This window comes from Ornithodoros turicata, unplaced genomic scaffold (assembly GCF_037126465.1).
Source record: "Ornithodoros turicata isolate Travis unplaced genomic scaffold, ASM3712646v1 Chromosome24, whole genome shotgun sequence".
NCBI lineage: Eukaryota > Metazoa > Arthropoda > Arachnida > Ixodida > Argasidae > Ornithodoros > Ornithodoros turicata.
In genome coordinates this window covers 2550343-2567086 of record NW_026999345.1, presented here as the reverse complement: position 1 = coordinate 2567086, position 16744 = coordinate 2550343, and the positions used below count along the sequence as shown (strand labels likewise).

At 43.6% G+C, this 16744-nt stretch overlaps 1 protein-coding gene across 7 annotated transcripts in view; it reads left to right on the top strand.

The window, feature by feature from the left end:
- Positions 1 to 6793: 6793 nt before the first annotated feature.
- LOC135373411 (zinc finger protein 436-like) overlaps positions 6794 to 16744 on the top strand; it is a 34805-nt gene continuing 24854 nt past the window's right edge. For 2 of the 7 annotated variants that reach the window (XM_064606624.1, XM_064606618.1), the window contains exons 1-4: positions 6955 to 7228; positions 9047 to 9118; positions 9224 to 9451; positions 12926 to 13078. In XM_064606624.1, the coding sequence (XP_064462694.1) occupies positions 9241 to 9451; positions 12926 to 13078 (364 nt within the window). In that variant the 5' untranslated portion in view covers positions 6955 to 7228; positions 9047 to 9118; positions 9224 to 9240. The other 5 variants (XM_064606621.1, XM_064606620.1, XM_064606619.1 and 2 more) reach the window with 5 other exon arrangements.

Genomic DNA, 16744 nt, shown 5'->3' with positions numbered 1-16744 from the left:
GATTTCCGTGGGACCCCTCCGGCGGTCGCCCCTGTCAAAACCGCCATTACTTCCTGTCCACCACGTGATCCTGTCTAAAGTTTCGGTTTAGCAACGCTTTGTTGCTCGCGCTGCTTTACGTGCTTTTATGCTTTTACCAAAGTCATTTACCCTTAAAATGTGAGCACCATTGCGGAAACAACATTTTGTTAACGTGTTCTTACCGCGCTTGCGGCTGTCGTTCAACAGAAAGCAGCTCTGTCACGGGAATAACGTTTCATTCGTAAGTACGCACTTGATCGGTTTGTTTCGTATCCCTGTCTGTGAGAGAGTCATCTTGAATCGTTCGTTTGCAAGCTGGCGCTGTGCTACAGCTGCAGATTCACCTGATTTCCTTCATTGTTGTATAAGTTTGATTACTGGCATGCTGTACCACTTCAGCAACAAACACAAAACGTGGCCACGTCGTCACACAAACGTCTCTGCCACGAATGATGTTTATAGTACTGCCTGCTTGTCCTGCGGACAATGACCGGTCTTGTAGTAGAAGGGTAAACCAAGGGTAAACCTCCGAACACACACAAATAAAACTGGACGCGCGGCGCTCATCGCAAGGCAGATACCTGAGCGTCTGAGCTGCAATGCTGCAATCACGACTCCCGTACCCGTCGTCTGCTTAGGCAGCTGGCCTGCGCATGCTCTTGGGGTCAGGTGAGCGGTCACATGGTAGACAGGAGCATCCCAGAGTGCAATGCGAGGCTGGCACGGCCGTCCCCATGGCAAAAACTTGGAAGGGCCGCCCCTGTGTTTCCTTCCTCCATGGACCATAGCCTCAGCTACGCCGATTTTCGAGTGTTACAGAATGGAATGGTACTCACACGATGTGTTCATAAGGGAACACTGATTATGTACGCAAAATGGTTATCCCAAACTCCTCGCGGTTTTCCGAAAAAGTGAATTTTTAGTTTCACTGACATCCCGTCTTGTGGCCCGCAAACCCTGTGTCGACGACACATTCGTGGTCTGCCCGCGCTCCGGCTTGGCATGACTTTTGGCTTGGTTTCTTCCGCCAAGCCGGCCAGTTTCTTCTGCCGAGCCGTCTGGTGCGCAGATTCACATTGGGGAAGTGATAAACAGTTCGCTATTAGGGAGCCAGTACATTTCTGGACTTCACTAAACCCACGAGGAACGTGAGTTTTGCTTCCTTCGACTGCAAAGCCTTTGCTATGCCAGTACAGACTTCCTGGTGTGATTCGTGTTCTGTGCTGCGTGCCGAGAATGCGTGAGCGTTTTGCTCCCGTTTGCAAGAACACTTCAGCATGCAGTTCCAATGTTTCAAACCACAATTTTCCGAAAGGCGAAAGAGAAATCTATGGACTGCAACAATCGGTTACAACTCCGACTGGGTGCCACCTTCGAAAGCAGCGATTTGATCTGTTCATCTGGCTCATCGAATGTTACGGAAGCAATGCGCAACTTGTTTCACAAGAAGCCGAAGATGTCTCGTCAGGGATGCTGTGCCAACCTTATCTGCAGCAGGAGATTGCAGGGGCAGGACTAGGCAGCAGATAAAGGTAAGACGCGTAATGTTAGACAAGTCAGTCATGCGGTGCAAATTGCATCACGTAGAAGAGAAAAATACGCTATCTGTCAGTTACTGCATCATCCTTTAGAGATTACGCCGCAGCGGGTGTATTCTCAGTACAGATTTGGAATTGCCTTATTTGTTAAATGATTTCGCAGGCATTCTGGCACCACCGAAAAGCTTGCACTCCACGTCTCAACTATCACCGTCTGGGTTTCAAGCAGAAGGCTGTCACCAGTGCCAACCAGACGCCCCTTCAAAGTTCATCTGTTTTTGTTGACGGAACACTGACACCTGGTACTGAGACATTTCATTTTCTGATTAATCAAGTGCACTACATCACTTGTGCTCGACTTCTTGTGTTCGTATACCCTTGCTGTTGCTCGCTAGCTTAGAGCAACCATGCCTGAGGTGCCAGCGCTTTCAGAGTACATTTAAGCAGTATCATCGTATCATATGCACGGCAGCACATCTTGTGTATTTTGAGTAAGGTATAAATTCAATGTTGGCTCAGCTGTTGTATTTTGGTCACAAATAAGGTGTTCTTCCAGAGCGCTCAAGGGCAGTTCAAGCAGTTTCATGTGTGCAACAGCACATACTTTTTCTCAGTCTTGACTAAGGTAAATCGAAATCTTCCAGTTGATGTCTTTCGGTCATAAATTATGTTTTTCGAGACATTCAAACAGCATCATGTGTGCAATACATACTTTTTCTCAGGTGAAGTAAGGTAAACCTGTCCGCCGTGGCGTTCTTGCAGTGCAGCAGAAGCTTGTGTTGCATTCAAGTGGTATCATGTATACAAAAACTTGTTTTATGCCTTTCTGTAGCTGCTGTACTAATATTGTGAGTACAGAGACATTCCTGCGGAACATATCGGAGCATCTTGTGTGCTATTGTTTGTATCATCTGCAGCAGTATATTGATAATGTTAATTATTCAATGACTTCAGCTAACATTTACATTCTTACTTCCAGGTAAACCTGTCACGCAGATGCCCTACCCCTTGGTATGCATATTTCAAGATTGTACCGAAACAATCCACCTGGAGCATTATTCTTCAATTGGCAGTGGCATTACTATCACAACACACCACATACTGCATGTCTATGGTGCGTGTACAATGCATCAAACCTATTCTCACGTACAGGCCAGCTGGTACGCAATTACAACATGAAACAACTGACACAGAGACTGTAAAGTCATGCCTTTTCCTCTGCGCCTCGGGTTTCATGTTATTATCCTCACATGCAGCTCAATTCGCCTGTGCTGTGCAGCATGAGCAAAAGCATATATTGTTTGTGGTCACATGACACGGAACATAAATACAGTGAAACCTTCCTATGTTGGACACCCCCGGTGCAGCCGAAGCATCTCCTACTTATAGAGGTGTCCGAGTTACAGAATATGATGGCAACAAAAAATGGAAGAGATCACAGCTGTGATAAATGTCCCCCTTCTTCAATTTAAGGTCCTTAGTGGTACCTGGTGGTGGTGCCTGGTAGTGGTACCTCTACCCACTCTTCACTGATAATTATTACTGATTTTAGTATATTCAATTCCGTTCAGATTCTACTCAATGGCATTACCTCTGGAGCTTTTCGAGCAGCAAGGACTTGTCTCTGAAGCGTCAGCCCACTTCTCATAGCTTTGGTGCAGTGCGCGTTCAAAGGCTCTAGACAAACTGAAGACAAGTTCTCACATAAAGAATTACAATGTATACTGACAGCACTTGTTTTTGGACTCTAAAAACTAAAGCAACAAAATACTGAGACCAGTATAGGGGAAAAAAGTGGCAAAAGTCAAGGCCACTGGCTCATTTTGGGTCTTTTTGGTGCAAAGATGGGCCGACATTGAGGTAATTTGACCAGGGTTTTGTCTGACTTTGCAGGGAAAACCCTATCCTACTTCCAAGATAGGGAGGTGTCCGACATATAGAATTTCGTCCCCATGTAGTTTCAATGGGAGCCTGCCCGTGCAATGAAATCATGGGGAGTTGTCTGAGGTGGGGAGGTGTCCGACTTTGGAGGTTTTACTGTACTATAGAGCATTCTACATCATGTAATCTAACAGTTGTTCACGTTTGGATATTTTAACCATGGAATTTACCCTGCATGCACCATACCATGTCCAAACACGAACAACTGCCAGAGAGCAGCATGTACTGTTTCCGTATAGCACTTATGGCTTGAGTCCTGTGATCGGAAACAGTGGTGTCTTTTTTCTGCTACAACCAGTAAACTACAGTAAAGATTTAGAAATACTGTGTCATACCATAAAGCACTATGGGAAATGGCAGTTTGAAGAACTGGAGAAGACTGTCATTAGAATGGGGGACATGTTCTACGGTGAAATTTTTTACAGTGTGTGCTGTACCACGTAATGCACTGCAGGCCTACCACAGTATGGTAACGCCCTGAATACTGATTTGCTCAAAAAAGGGATGTGTGCATTTCTTGTACTAACTTCCCCTTATGCAAGGTTGTAGAAAAATGTTTTCAGCTAATGGGGAGGGAGAGGACATCATTCTGGAGTCTCGTTGACCTACGATGTGTCGTGTGTGAAGGTCATTTTGAAGAGTGTAGGTGGTACAAGACTGTGTTCCCACATTTTTTGCAGTGTTGACTAATAACCATATTAAAGTAGAGGGTACATTTTGCTTCATATATTTGTGTCATTGCAAAGTATGTAGAGATACATCTGTCTCAACATGCAGGTGACAAAACTGCTTTTTATGCCTAAACTATGACAAATAGTTGTCTGTTCAGCACCACTAATCATGTGCCGGCCTCCATGACATGTCTGTGACATTCCAAAGTGATTAACATGTCCCATAGATGTGTGCAATGCTGAAGATGACTGTGTACCTTCTATGGATTCTTGATTCAAGAAAAGTACTGTGTGATTTGCTAACAGCGCCTGGCTGTACCTTCACAATTCTACATAAAAATACGTAAAGTTTGCCGAAGGAAACATCATGAAGGTCCATAGCGAAAAACCCTGAGACGAGGGATAGGAAGGGACATACACAATGTCTCAACATAGCGTGTTTATGTCTCTTCTTCTATCTCCTCTTCAGGTCTCGCCATCATGGACTCTATCACCAGCTCGCTTGCTGTTGAACCATTCTTTCAACGATAAGGGTCATTTTCATGGACTGGATGGCAGCCAACATGCTGTCAATAAAAAGAATAATGGAAGGAGCTCAATATGATCCTTAGGCTGTGCGTGGTCATTGCTTTCTGACAAATGGTGACTTAGAATTTCAGGACAGTGCCTGCAGTGGTAGTATTCTTGTGTTCTCACCCTTTACGCCCATTGTGTGTCATCGGTCACCTGTAATCTGCTAATATGCACATAGCTAAAACAAAGTATATTTGTATTTCTTTGAATACAGTTGGTACAGCACATTGTTTTTTACATGTTCTTTGGAAAACATAAATAAAAAATTCTCTACTCTGCAAGTCTCCTATCAGCTCTACAGAGCAGCTTTGAATTTCACTAGAAGCCATGTGTGATACCTAGACCAAACTAGATAGATACTATTATTATTATTAGATCATAGGTCAGGCTTAGGTCCTGGTTGGTAGCAACGCATTTGAATCTTATTAAAAACTGGTGCAGGTGGTGACCAACATAACTAAATACACCAACTGACTCTCACAAATTTTGTGGTGTTATACTTTTGAAACAACATTAATACGCTGCAGTGGTCTTTTCTCCTTTGTTCCTTTTAACCTAGAAATATTAGGTCTTCGGCATCACCAGCCTTAGTTGCTGAGCATGCAGTTATTTACGTTGAGCACTGCAGTTTCATATTTGTTTCTCTGGACAAGCAAACCCGCTTCCCCATTTTGATAAGAGTCTTTCAGCTTTGACAGGGCATTTGTGGACAAGGAAAACATTTGGACTATTGTGTATTTTGCTATGAAGTGCACCATACAAGGCAGAGGACACCATCAACCATTTCCACCAATGTAGTTCGTTACCGGGACCACTGCGTTTTTGTAAAGAAAGAAGATAACTAGGTAACTGATATGTTTTTACCTGAAGCAGGAGCAAATTAGGAACGAAATTAAACAGGAATGACCCTCGTATATTGCGTGAAACGTATAAAAATCAAATTTTATCGCCCGTTTTTTGATGGCGCTCCGCCATCTTGGGTGAGGACCTTCTGACCTAACCCGAGGCACAGTCTCGACGCCCGCACCGCCTACTGCGTGCCTGGGGGGGGCGGCGCCCCCCCCCAGACCCCCCCCCCCGATCTGTAGAACCTAACTTAACCCAACCTCACTAAAGTGAGGCGATTTAGCCCAATTCTCTTGCAAGTTTCGAATCCGTTAGGCTTAGCATTCCCGTGTTTCTCCTGTGCTAAAAGTGAATCAGATGGGGTTGTTGAAATGCCTATAAAAAAACTTCTAGTCCACAGAATTTTATAATTCTTACCTTTTTCGATTCAGTATATGAACTTCTTTCACTTCTACGCAATATTTACCTTTCAAACGCTTTCACAAATTTTTAAAAACGAGTGGTCCCGGTAACGAACTACACCCCTTCTGGTAAAAGCAGCAAACGGGTTGACGTGAATGGCAGCTGAACGGTTGAACTGCGAAGTTCTCGAGCACAGAATCACAATTTCACGCCGAAAATGATGTTGAGGTGAGTTCGCGGTTGTTGTTTCCATCGTTCAATAGTTCTCGGGATTACCTCGGACGAAACGCTCATCGTAGCCGGCGGCCATAACTGGATTTCCTCGCAAACGGGAGAAGACGCCAGGGAAGTCAGAGAAAGCCTCAGCTTTCATCCAATCAGACGCACGATTCTCTAACTACGTAGATGGAGCAGGTTTATCCCATCTACGTCATAAAAATGGCTGCGCCCATGGCTTGTTTTGGTTTCTTTGTTTCTTTGATGAATTAATTTTCGTAATAGGAAGACAAAATTGAGAAACGAAGGTGCGTTTCGGGGGCAGTTGGATGTGCTCGTTCTGAATATCATAACCGTTTCAACACATCGCGAAATCGGCGTAGCTGACCTTTCAACACGTTTTTGTTTTCTTGCGCACATTAAAATTTACAAGAGTTCTATGATATTGGGAATTAAATTCTTCAAGAGAAGTTACAGAAACAGCAATTTTATTCTTCTCAGGCGTATGATTATATTTCATCCCTTTTTTACTCATGCAACGATATCGGCCACATCGGTGACATCGGCACCACTCTTTCCTCCTTTCTTCAATGGCGGTAAGTAAGCATGTAAACATGCCCGGCAAAAACTTTAGAGCTTCTAGTACGCTTCTAGTAATGGCAAAGTAGCTTTGAGTGTCACTTAGAAGGAGCCCTTACTGTTCACTTCGAGGTAAAAGCAACGTTGGGCTCTGTCAATATAGATGGCATGGGAATCTTCACTGTTGACTGACTGACATGACGCGCGTAAATCTACATGTGTGCTGCGCTGTGTGTTGTGTCGTCCTTTGTTTGTTTTCCGGCACGGTTGTTTTAAATCGCTTTTTAAGTGTAAACCTACATACTCCTCATTATTATTATTGATGAGACTTTTATTCAGTGCTAATATACTGCTCCAGGATCGTCTGGGACGAACAACAATTGGGTCTAAGCACCCGGAACAGAACAACCTCAAGGAACAGGACACAGACACCGTGCGCAGGCAAGTGTGAAAAACGAGGCTTCATCTTCAGAAAACAGTGAGTTCTATATCTAGCCGTGTGACATCGCCGATATAATGCCGACATGCCGATATAATTAAATGTTGCAACAGGTGTTTGCTACTTTTTTGCAAGTTTTCAAAACTACGGTGAAGCCTGAATACGTGTTCCCTTGAAAGAAAAGCTATCGGGACTGGTTTTCTTTGTGTGGATATAAGCAAAAAGAACTGCATCAGCATTAAGGTGCGCATGCTAACACGTTCTCTGGTGTTCTAGTTTTTATAACTCTGCATAAAAACAACCGAATAACCGACAGAAAATAACCTTGATTCTCTGAAAAGAATTTGAAGAACTGTCCACATACGTCAGGAAAGGTGGTCTTGTCAACAGGGAAGGTGGCTTGGCAACATCGCTTTCATGGAAGACTTTGACGACTCAGTGTATGCCAGGCTGTCTTCCCCAGTAGCCACAAATCACACTATTCTTATATTCCTAATTAGTACTACACAATCCATGGTACCTCTCGTAGCACACACAGTCGTAAGCTCCTGAAAATATACAAAAAAAAAGCATTATTAGCTAAACACTAGACAACAGACATGACATGATCATGGAACCAGAGGATGAGGTGGGTAGCATCCAGGGAAATTTAACGGAATCTTTTTCGTTTCCGTTACTGCCTCCGTTTCAGTTTCCATTACAACTAGACTTTTGCGCCAAAAACCTCCAATTATCATCATCATCACCATTACAACTAGGGATGGGCCAACTGATCCTCGAATCCTAGGGAGGGATTCGGGAAACCGAATCCCAATGGCAAGAAATGGAGTATTGAATCTTTTGAATCCGACAACCGCGTTTGCTTTTTTTTATTTTTTTATTTGCACATCAGGAGTGTGCCGAATTCCTGATTGGCCAGTGGATGTCTTGTTTGTCTCTTTGTATTGCTTCAGACTGAAACAGTTTAGGAAAGAACTCTTACGTTACAAGTGCAAAATTTATGTGGTTTTACTTTTTGGTTGTTTCCCAGATTTGTGGAAATCTGAGCGTTTATGTAGTTATTTCTAATAGAGGATGAAAAACATGTTAGATAAATTACACTTAAGAACGAGTTTAAGGATATATTTTTTCCCTGAAAGTGAACTATTATTCAGTTAGATTTTATATGAGACAAAAATATCAAATTCTGCTCGAGAACGTTATTCAGTAGAGGTACTTTTTTCTCGTGGCTTTTTATACGCTTTTTAAAGAAAGGATTCGAGATTCATAAGCTTTGTGGATTCGTTTCTTTGGATTCCTATTCACAACCGTTGTTCTTTTTATTTCCGTTTCGGTGCCTACCCACCTCCTTTTTTTTTTTCTTCTTATTCTTTTACTGAGCTGTGAGGCTGTGACAAAACTTAATACCTCTGCATATGGGGTGTTTATTTTTAGCGTTTACAGAATTTTCGTAACAAAACTACGAGATCAGTACTGACGTCATTTTTGCGGTCGAGTTCTACGGCCAGGTGGACATGCTATCGAGGAGAGTGTGCAATTACGAGATGACTAATTACCTAAAATTACAAATCCTGGAACACGCGTTACAACATCCGTTCCCGAGTTTTGATATTCAAATGAGTCAAAACCGCAGCGACCTGGGAATAACCTGACCCGAGCGGGGAGTAAAAAGGGGATAGAAAAAGTTTGCGCAGTTTATGATTGATCTGCTGATGCTGGGAGTAACCTGGAAGAATTTGTGTTTTTCTCTGCGTTTCCTCTGTCTCGGGGTAACCTTTAAACAAGCAGTGTGCTTCTTTCTTAAGAAACAATCTCTACAGGGTACACCTCTCTGGCATGTCTTCTGTCTTGACTGGCAACCCTTGAAGACAGGGCTGGCTCTCTGACAAACAGTGAGTTGGCACTTTAATTGATACACGCATTTGTTTGAGCCCGCAGCAACTGCTCACTTGCGGACCCAATTTTCTCTCTCTCATAATTTACGTGGGGCAATACAGCCAACAGTTTACTCCCCATGAAGGAAGAGGCAAGACATACTCGTGTCTTGGAGTCATCATGTATCAACCCCTCGAATTCTCAACTCCAAGAAATGCAGCTCTCCCCAGAGTTGAGTGGTCAGCTCGTGAGAGTGAAATCGGAACCACCTGATGTTGCATGCCTACCAGAAGATGGCCAGACACAGCAACAGCACTGCAACGAGCCTTTACCAGGACGTGATGCTGATGGTAATATCCTCGTATAAACTATACGCTGAAGGTAGTAAGATCTTGTAGACATGCCACTCGGAAAACTGGCCGCGATGGCTCAGTTGGTAGCGTGTTCAGTTACTGAGCCCAAGGTTGTGGGTTCAAACCCGGGCGAGGATGCCAGCAACTTGATGGCGGAGTACAAGTTGCTCAGACACCCATACAACTGTCGATCCATGAGGAACGCGCAACAGGGGCAAGGGGTTTCCCATGGATCGACAGGTCAGTGGCCTCAGGGGGAAGGTCAGTCTACTCGAATGTGGTCTCGACCCTGTTACGCATTGCTGGTGCATTGGCAGGGCGGTGCTGTTCCAGAGACAGTGTCGGCCCTTTTGTTAAAACCGGCATAAGCGGAAAATACCGGAGAGAAATGGTGATCAGATACGCCGCACCGTTGGATGGCTGTACGCCGAAATAAATCGTTCAAAATAAAACATTAAAAGATCCATGCTTAGAATTTCACCCTTCAGAATCAATTTTTAAAAAAATAAACCGCTTAAAAACACATGCTCTCAAAATAAACGTGGTTAAAGTAAATCGTGGTTAGGCGAAAGAAGGTAATGTTCCGTATGATAGTTTATGGGCGACACGATGCTCTTTTTGGCAGAACATGCTATTATGATGTTTCGTACTCATGTTTGTACTGTTATCAATTACATTTCTTCGCCTAATAACTTTGAATTTCAAAATATCCAGTCTTACGGTGATGAGGACGATGCGTGTTTGAATACAGGGCTCTTACTCTTGACCCTTGAGCCAGCCGAGCTGTGGACTAGGCTAACAAGCTGCGGGAGGATGGCGGAGAGAACATAACTATGGCGGTGTTGTGGACAGGCGACGGTCATTCGCAGTGGATGCTATTATGCTATCTGTTGCACGTAGCAGAATTTAAAGTGGTGGCAATGTGAGTTGAAGCCAGGAGACAACGCATCGAATCCGAATCTTTACCGCTGCCTCAGCAGTTTTGTAGCGACTGCACACATACTTGTTTCATACGGTGGGCATATGTAGGATTCAGTCCTTTTAGATTGAATTTCAGCTGCAAGCAAAATAAAAAAAAGCATTTCATGCGAAAGCACCAACACCTACTCTGTAACGAGCGACACAGAGAAGCGCACTCAGGACATCGCGCCAAAATGCTCATTTCCATTCAGCAAACAAATATCCAGTGGACCATGTCAAGAAAATAAAGGTAGAGAAAGCGTGCGCACACACAAAAAAAAAAAGGGCAGACAGAGAGAGATAAAGCCGGCCAGGATACACAACCAAAAAAATTTGCCAGCCGCCAACCAGATGACATCGCCCCTCTAAGTTGGCAACACTGGCCACGGGTCACATACAGACAGACAACTTACATCCGGTGGAGTGAGATCCTCGTTCACACTTCTTGCCCGGGCTAGACCCAAGCGCGATGAGCACACTATTTTCCGTGGCGGACGTAGAGCCGTCAGCTGTCCACCAATCGGGGATGGAAAAGATTTATTTCGAAGGGGTTTATTCTTCAAAGTTCACTTTTTCAGAGTTTATTTCAACAGTGTGGATTTTCTTTCATGATTTATGTTTAAGGGAGTATTTTGCAAGTTTGATCTTTAACAGATTTATTTTTGAATGTTTTATTCTTGCATAATCTATTTGGACGTCATCCCGGTGGATGAGCCGCTGAGCACCTGTAAGAAGTAAAAAAATGCTTGTACGCTGTGACTAATGTGCGTGAAATTACGGTATATCCAGCAAGTCCTTCTGAGAAGTGTTGTGGAACAGGTGGCAACGCCCGGAAGTCCTGTGACCATAGTAGGCCCAATAATTCTACATTTCGTGAGCAAAAGATAAGGAAAACAGTCACAACTGCCACTTACGGTATTGTTCCTGCAGATAAAACTGATTCATTCACTTTCTTTTTGCACTTTCAGTGCTACAGCTGAAAAAAGATAACAATTCGTAGTGCCGTGCCTATAATGTCATTTTTCGTGCATAAATGAGGACTTTGAGCCCAACGCAAGTTTTTTCTTTATCCTAAACATCCGGGCTCTACTCATTATCGTAGTTGTCTTACGACATAAATTATTATTATGAAATTATTATTAATGTTATTATTGCAATAATAGTATAGTACGACACGCGTTTGTAAGGCAGCGTTCACACAGGCCAGCTTCAGAGCTGGTGGCAGTGAGTCGGGACCATTAACTGTGGTTAGTGGGAATCGGTCACTGAGCAAAGACTTCAAAAGTTGGTTGTGCATCGACCAATCAGCAAGAGGAGCATTGCCACGTGACTCCCATCGGGGCGATGTGATTACGTTTTGTATTGAACTACCGGGCATGGGTTCAACTCCTGCAAATGTAGCTAGGGTTGCCACCTTTCGTAGTGAAAAATACCAACTGAGGAAGAGGAAATGAAATAGAGGGAAGGAGGAAATGCTCGTGGGAAAGAGAAAGTGGGTGAGGGATGGACAAGCACAGAGAGAGAGAAAGAGCCCAAGATAATACGAGGAAACGTGTGTTCCTGTGTGTGTCTGGATCACTGATCCTAGTGATTGCTATAAACGAGCATGAACACCACACTGGATCGTATTTGAGCAACCAGATTTGACCACCACTTACGTTGAAAAACGCATCGATGCAGACAAACCCTTCTTTGCAGGCAGAGATCTCACGAAGGTTTTATACGGCCTAAGTTCTAGCTTGCTCGACACAACCAGTGCTCTTGTCCTCTCTGAACAAGAGACTTAATGAATAACAATGATAACAACAATGAATAATAGTAATGGATAACTAAGAAAACGACTGGTGACTGCAGAGTTGGGTCTGTGTCTCCAGACTTATTCAAGCTGTAGGGGAATGTTGAAGCGCCGGAAACCCTTCAGACACGCCTATGAAGGGTCTTGAGCCACAAATACCAGCAAAAGGCTGACTGTATCACCTTCCTACCGGCAGTGCACGCAAATAGCTTGCCGTGCTGGTATAATACTGGCCTGGCGGCCACCCTAGATATAGCTGAGAGACCATTTTATTTTTTTTTATTTTTTTTTTTCACTAATGCCAAAGAAACATATCTGTAGGCATTTTATGAGCATAATGATTATCTTTTGACAAAATAAGCCAACATAGGTTTGAATAATGGAGTTGATAAAAAAAGCACGACCAATTGCACTTGAATCCACACCATTCGCTGTACTGTTGTGGGCGGAGCTACCCAGTTGGAGCGTGTGAATGCAGGTATGGCACCGTCTGAAAGTCGCTTGGAAGAGCGTGGCCTTAGGAAGATGTCGTACGTCTGGCTATCTCACCCCATATAGTCGCAGAGTATTTCTAGTTTCGTCGACTGACGTTTCTGTATGCAATGTGTACGGATAGGTTAGAATAGGGAGTGATTAGCTTCAGAAAGGGTATGGAGATAAACTGTCACCTGACATTTGTCATGTGACTTACTTCTTCCGTTTTTGTTTTATTGCAGGAGTGACGTCTGGGACGTGTCGCATTAAAGAAGAACCTCGAGAGGACTCTTCGAATGAACGTCCCATCATAGAAGTCAAGACGGAGCCTTACAACATTGCAGTCTTGACAGAAGAGGACCAGATGGGACACAGCTGTCACTCGGCATCAGAAGGTAAGTACGAAATGGTTGAGGGAATTTATATACCCAGGCTGTCACATGGGCAGTCTTCAGTAGCCATTGAAACCAACAGCCATTCAACATGTGTGTAGTGCCACCAAGCATAACCAGTCAAACGTTGAGAGTCAGTTAGATGCGATGCTCTTTGAAAAGTCCATGAGTTGGTGAGTTGGTGGCGCTGCACATGTTCCCAATGGTCATTGGCCCCAGTGGCGTTTGAAAACTGCCTGTATGACAGGGATATTAGTTAACACCAAACCGCATGGATCTTACGGACAAAAAACAAGGATGCAACGGAAACCTTCAGTTTTCTGCTAGTCACGCACCAGCTGAGCCCATTTATTGTTACGTTTGTTATTATTACGTTGCTTACTTATTATGATTACAATCTTTGAGATAACGATACCTCCAATATTAAGGAGGCCATACCAGTCGGGGAGCAACTCCGATTCACGATTTTCCCGATTCTAGATGGCGCCACGCTCGCCTTCCTTATCGCGCCGTTCGCCTCCGACGCCAAAATAATTCCCATTGTGCACGGTAGAGGTCGCGAGTTTAAGAGGCGCGTTCCCCTGCACTATTTGTCGAGAGGTAAAGTGTCGGACTTTGATACAAAACGTCCGCGGTTCAATTCGAGACATTCACGTCTTTTTGCTTGTCCCCTATTGCTATACGAGCACTTTGTTATTTTTATTTTGTTGTTATATATTTATGCTATAATTATTGTTTTCACAAGTCACTGGCATCTGTACTGACTGATTATGGAATTTTAGTTGCTCTTCGTATACTTACTGTATGCCGACGTACAAGCGTGCTCGGATAGTACGGATGGTAATATGGGCAATACACACACAGATGGTATTATAAACGAATGTTGCCAACACTGAGTCTGAGAACTAGTCGCTTGCCAATTAAGAAATCAGAAAATGGCACCGGAAAGGTTACTTCATATGCTATCAAAGCTCGCCGGAGATGCCGGTATTTCGGAGACTCTCAACTGGATGTACCAGCTGCTGTAAATTAGGCTGCACGCAGTGCTCACAATGCCTGTCTGGAATATCTAGTGCTCGAAACAGTGTTCTGTTCTTTTCTTCTTTTTTTTTTCTGCACTCGCTTACAAGCAGTTTACCTTGAGAATACCTCTATTATTCAGGCAAAAATGACATATTGGTATGTATATTTCTGGTGAGTAAGTATTATCAAATATCTGAATTCATTTTCAAGGCGTTGGTGCAAAATACTATTCAAAATTTCCGTCGCAAGATGGACCGCTTATTATTGCCCGAAAACCTCAGTAACATGTTTGAAAGACTCCTTTCACCCCTGTTTTTCCTTCTTTTTCTTTCACATTGCACCAGCCCAAAAAGATGATGTCAGTCAACAATCCCCAGTCAACGCCTCCTCAAGGCGTTGCCCCAGTGACAGGGGACCGTACCAAACCGTACAAAGGAGGTGGAGGGTGATAAAGGCTTCGGGTTGACACACAAGAAACCAGCGGAGGAAGATACGGAAAGGTTGAGCGGCGAGGCTTCGCAGCGGGAGTCGCGATATTCCTAACGGAGACTGTTCTCTCTCTCTTTTTTTTCCTGGGCGCCAAGAAAAACGACTCGACAAAAAATAAAAGGACACAGAGTAAGAAAATAATAATGGTCACCTGACAGCATCAGAGGTTCTTGTTTGAGTGTAGTTAAAAGTGCACTTCGACCTCCTTATCATGTGGGATGAGAAACTATATGCTTCTTTTTTTTCTTTTTTTAGAAGAACTTCTGAAGCGTAAATTTTTTCTCAGGATTTCGTTGTGTTGGATGCTGAGGTCTCAGTTAATTTGAATTTATTTATTTGAATTTATTTAAACTTTGCACAAATTCAATCCAAACTTGAAAATGTGGAATTCGGTCGTGGAAAAAGCTGAAGAACTGGACACCATGTGAGCCAAATTCATGCGTATTTTAGGCGAATCACTATTCTTGTAGGTCAACACAGATGGAATTACAAAATGGGGGTTTCCAGAGATGAATCTGAGTGTAAGTTGCCAACTGAAGGAACAATCACGGAGGAATCATTTCATGTAATCAAAGCTCGCCCGAGAGGCCGAATTTTCGTCTTCGGAAAAAAGTGTCCCCAGGAGAAATCGTCTCCGCAAGTAGAGTATCACGAAAGGTAGTCTTCGTCAAACGGCGTAGCATAGCGGGCATGCCCAGTTGTGGGTAGGGCTGTACGCCGAAATAAATATTTTAAAATAAAACATTAAAAATCTACGACAAAAGAGTCACAGAAGCTAACAACAACTGTGCAACAAGAACTTTCATTTCGTAGTGAGGGAGGGTAGCCGGGAACATTTCGTCCAGGGACACTTTCGGTGGCATTTTCTCCGGGGCCATTTCGTCTGGGGACTTTTCGTTTGGGGACATTTTGTGTGGATCCCCTGTAAGACCTGCGTCTGACCAACGGTAGAGAAATACTAGCATCCAGAGATCGATATTGTTAGCAAACTAATGCAGCAAATTATATCCATTTTATGTTGCTCAAATACGCAAAGCGAATGATAACGCTCGGTCGGCTGTGATGTGCTTCTTCGGCTATCTAGATTTCAGTTCATAGTTGCATCTATATTTCAAGGGCTTTTTAGTTCACAATTATCCGCACTTTACCCACCACACACTTTCTTTTTGTAGTAAACATGACGCAGATTAGTGTTTTTTTTTTTAAATCTTCTCTCACTAGTCTATTTCCAAGCACCAAATGCTATGGGTTCCAGTTATTTGATTTGTAATACCAGAGCCACAACTTTTTCATAATCTGCACCATCCCATTCAGTGGTCATTCACCGGGGTGTCCACCCTGTGCCTCTCTGGCCTTTCTATTTTCAGCCTTCTGATTTTTGGTCTTCTGACAGTTCGGCGTTATGAGTTTTCGAACTCTGCTAGGCTCAACTACTTACACTCAATCAGTCTAAATAAATGCATTGCATTTAGCAACAGCTATTCGAAAAAAGAAAACAAGGAGGAGATGGAAGCTCCTAAAACTCCTTGAACTCTGTCTTTATGTATAAATGAACAAGATAAAATGAAAGGAACTTGACGCACGAGAAGGTCTTGGAGCACTAATTCCGTCTCATAATGCGCTGATTGTTACCCGGAAACTTCAGACACTCCTTGGTTTTCACATGGCACTTCACATTACACCAAACCTTTCGTTCAGCGTTATGTCACTAGCTCAGCGGAGAATCCCCAGTGACCCCGAGCTTTTCCTTATCTTCGTCAGTAGGCCTCCCTTTTTCCGCGGTGCAAAGACAGACGGGTGAAGGTTTTGGGTCATCCCACGCACAACCAGCAAGCTGTCTCGAAAGATGGAAAATCCAGGGAACCGGTATCCGAAAATTGAGTGTACCTCGAAATAAAGTGATCGAAATCCCCGTTGAAAAATACTCTACTGTAAACAAATGTTATGTGGCTATAAAATGCACAATTGTGCGCGGGAAACTACCAAAGCGCACTTAGAATAACCTGAACATGAAAATGCAGACACGGAACTTGTACAAACCTAATAATAAACGTGTATTCGCCGACGATGTACGTATATAAGACGTACTCACCGGAGGATTGTGGGACTTTGGGCAGTTACCTTCTATAAACTTTTGCCACCATTTAGGAAGACTTT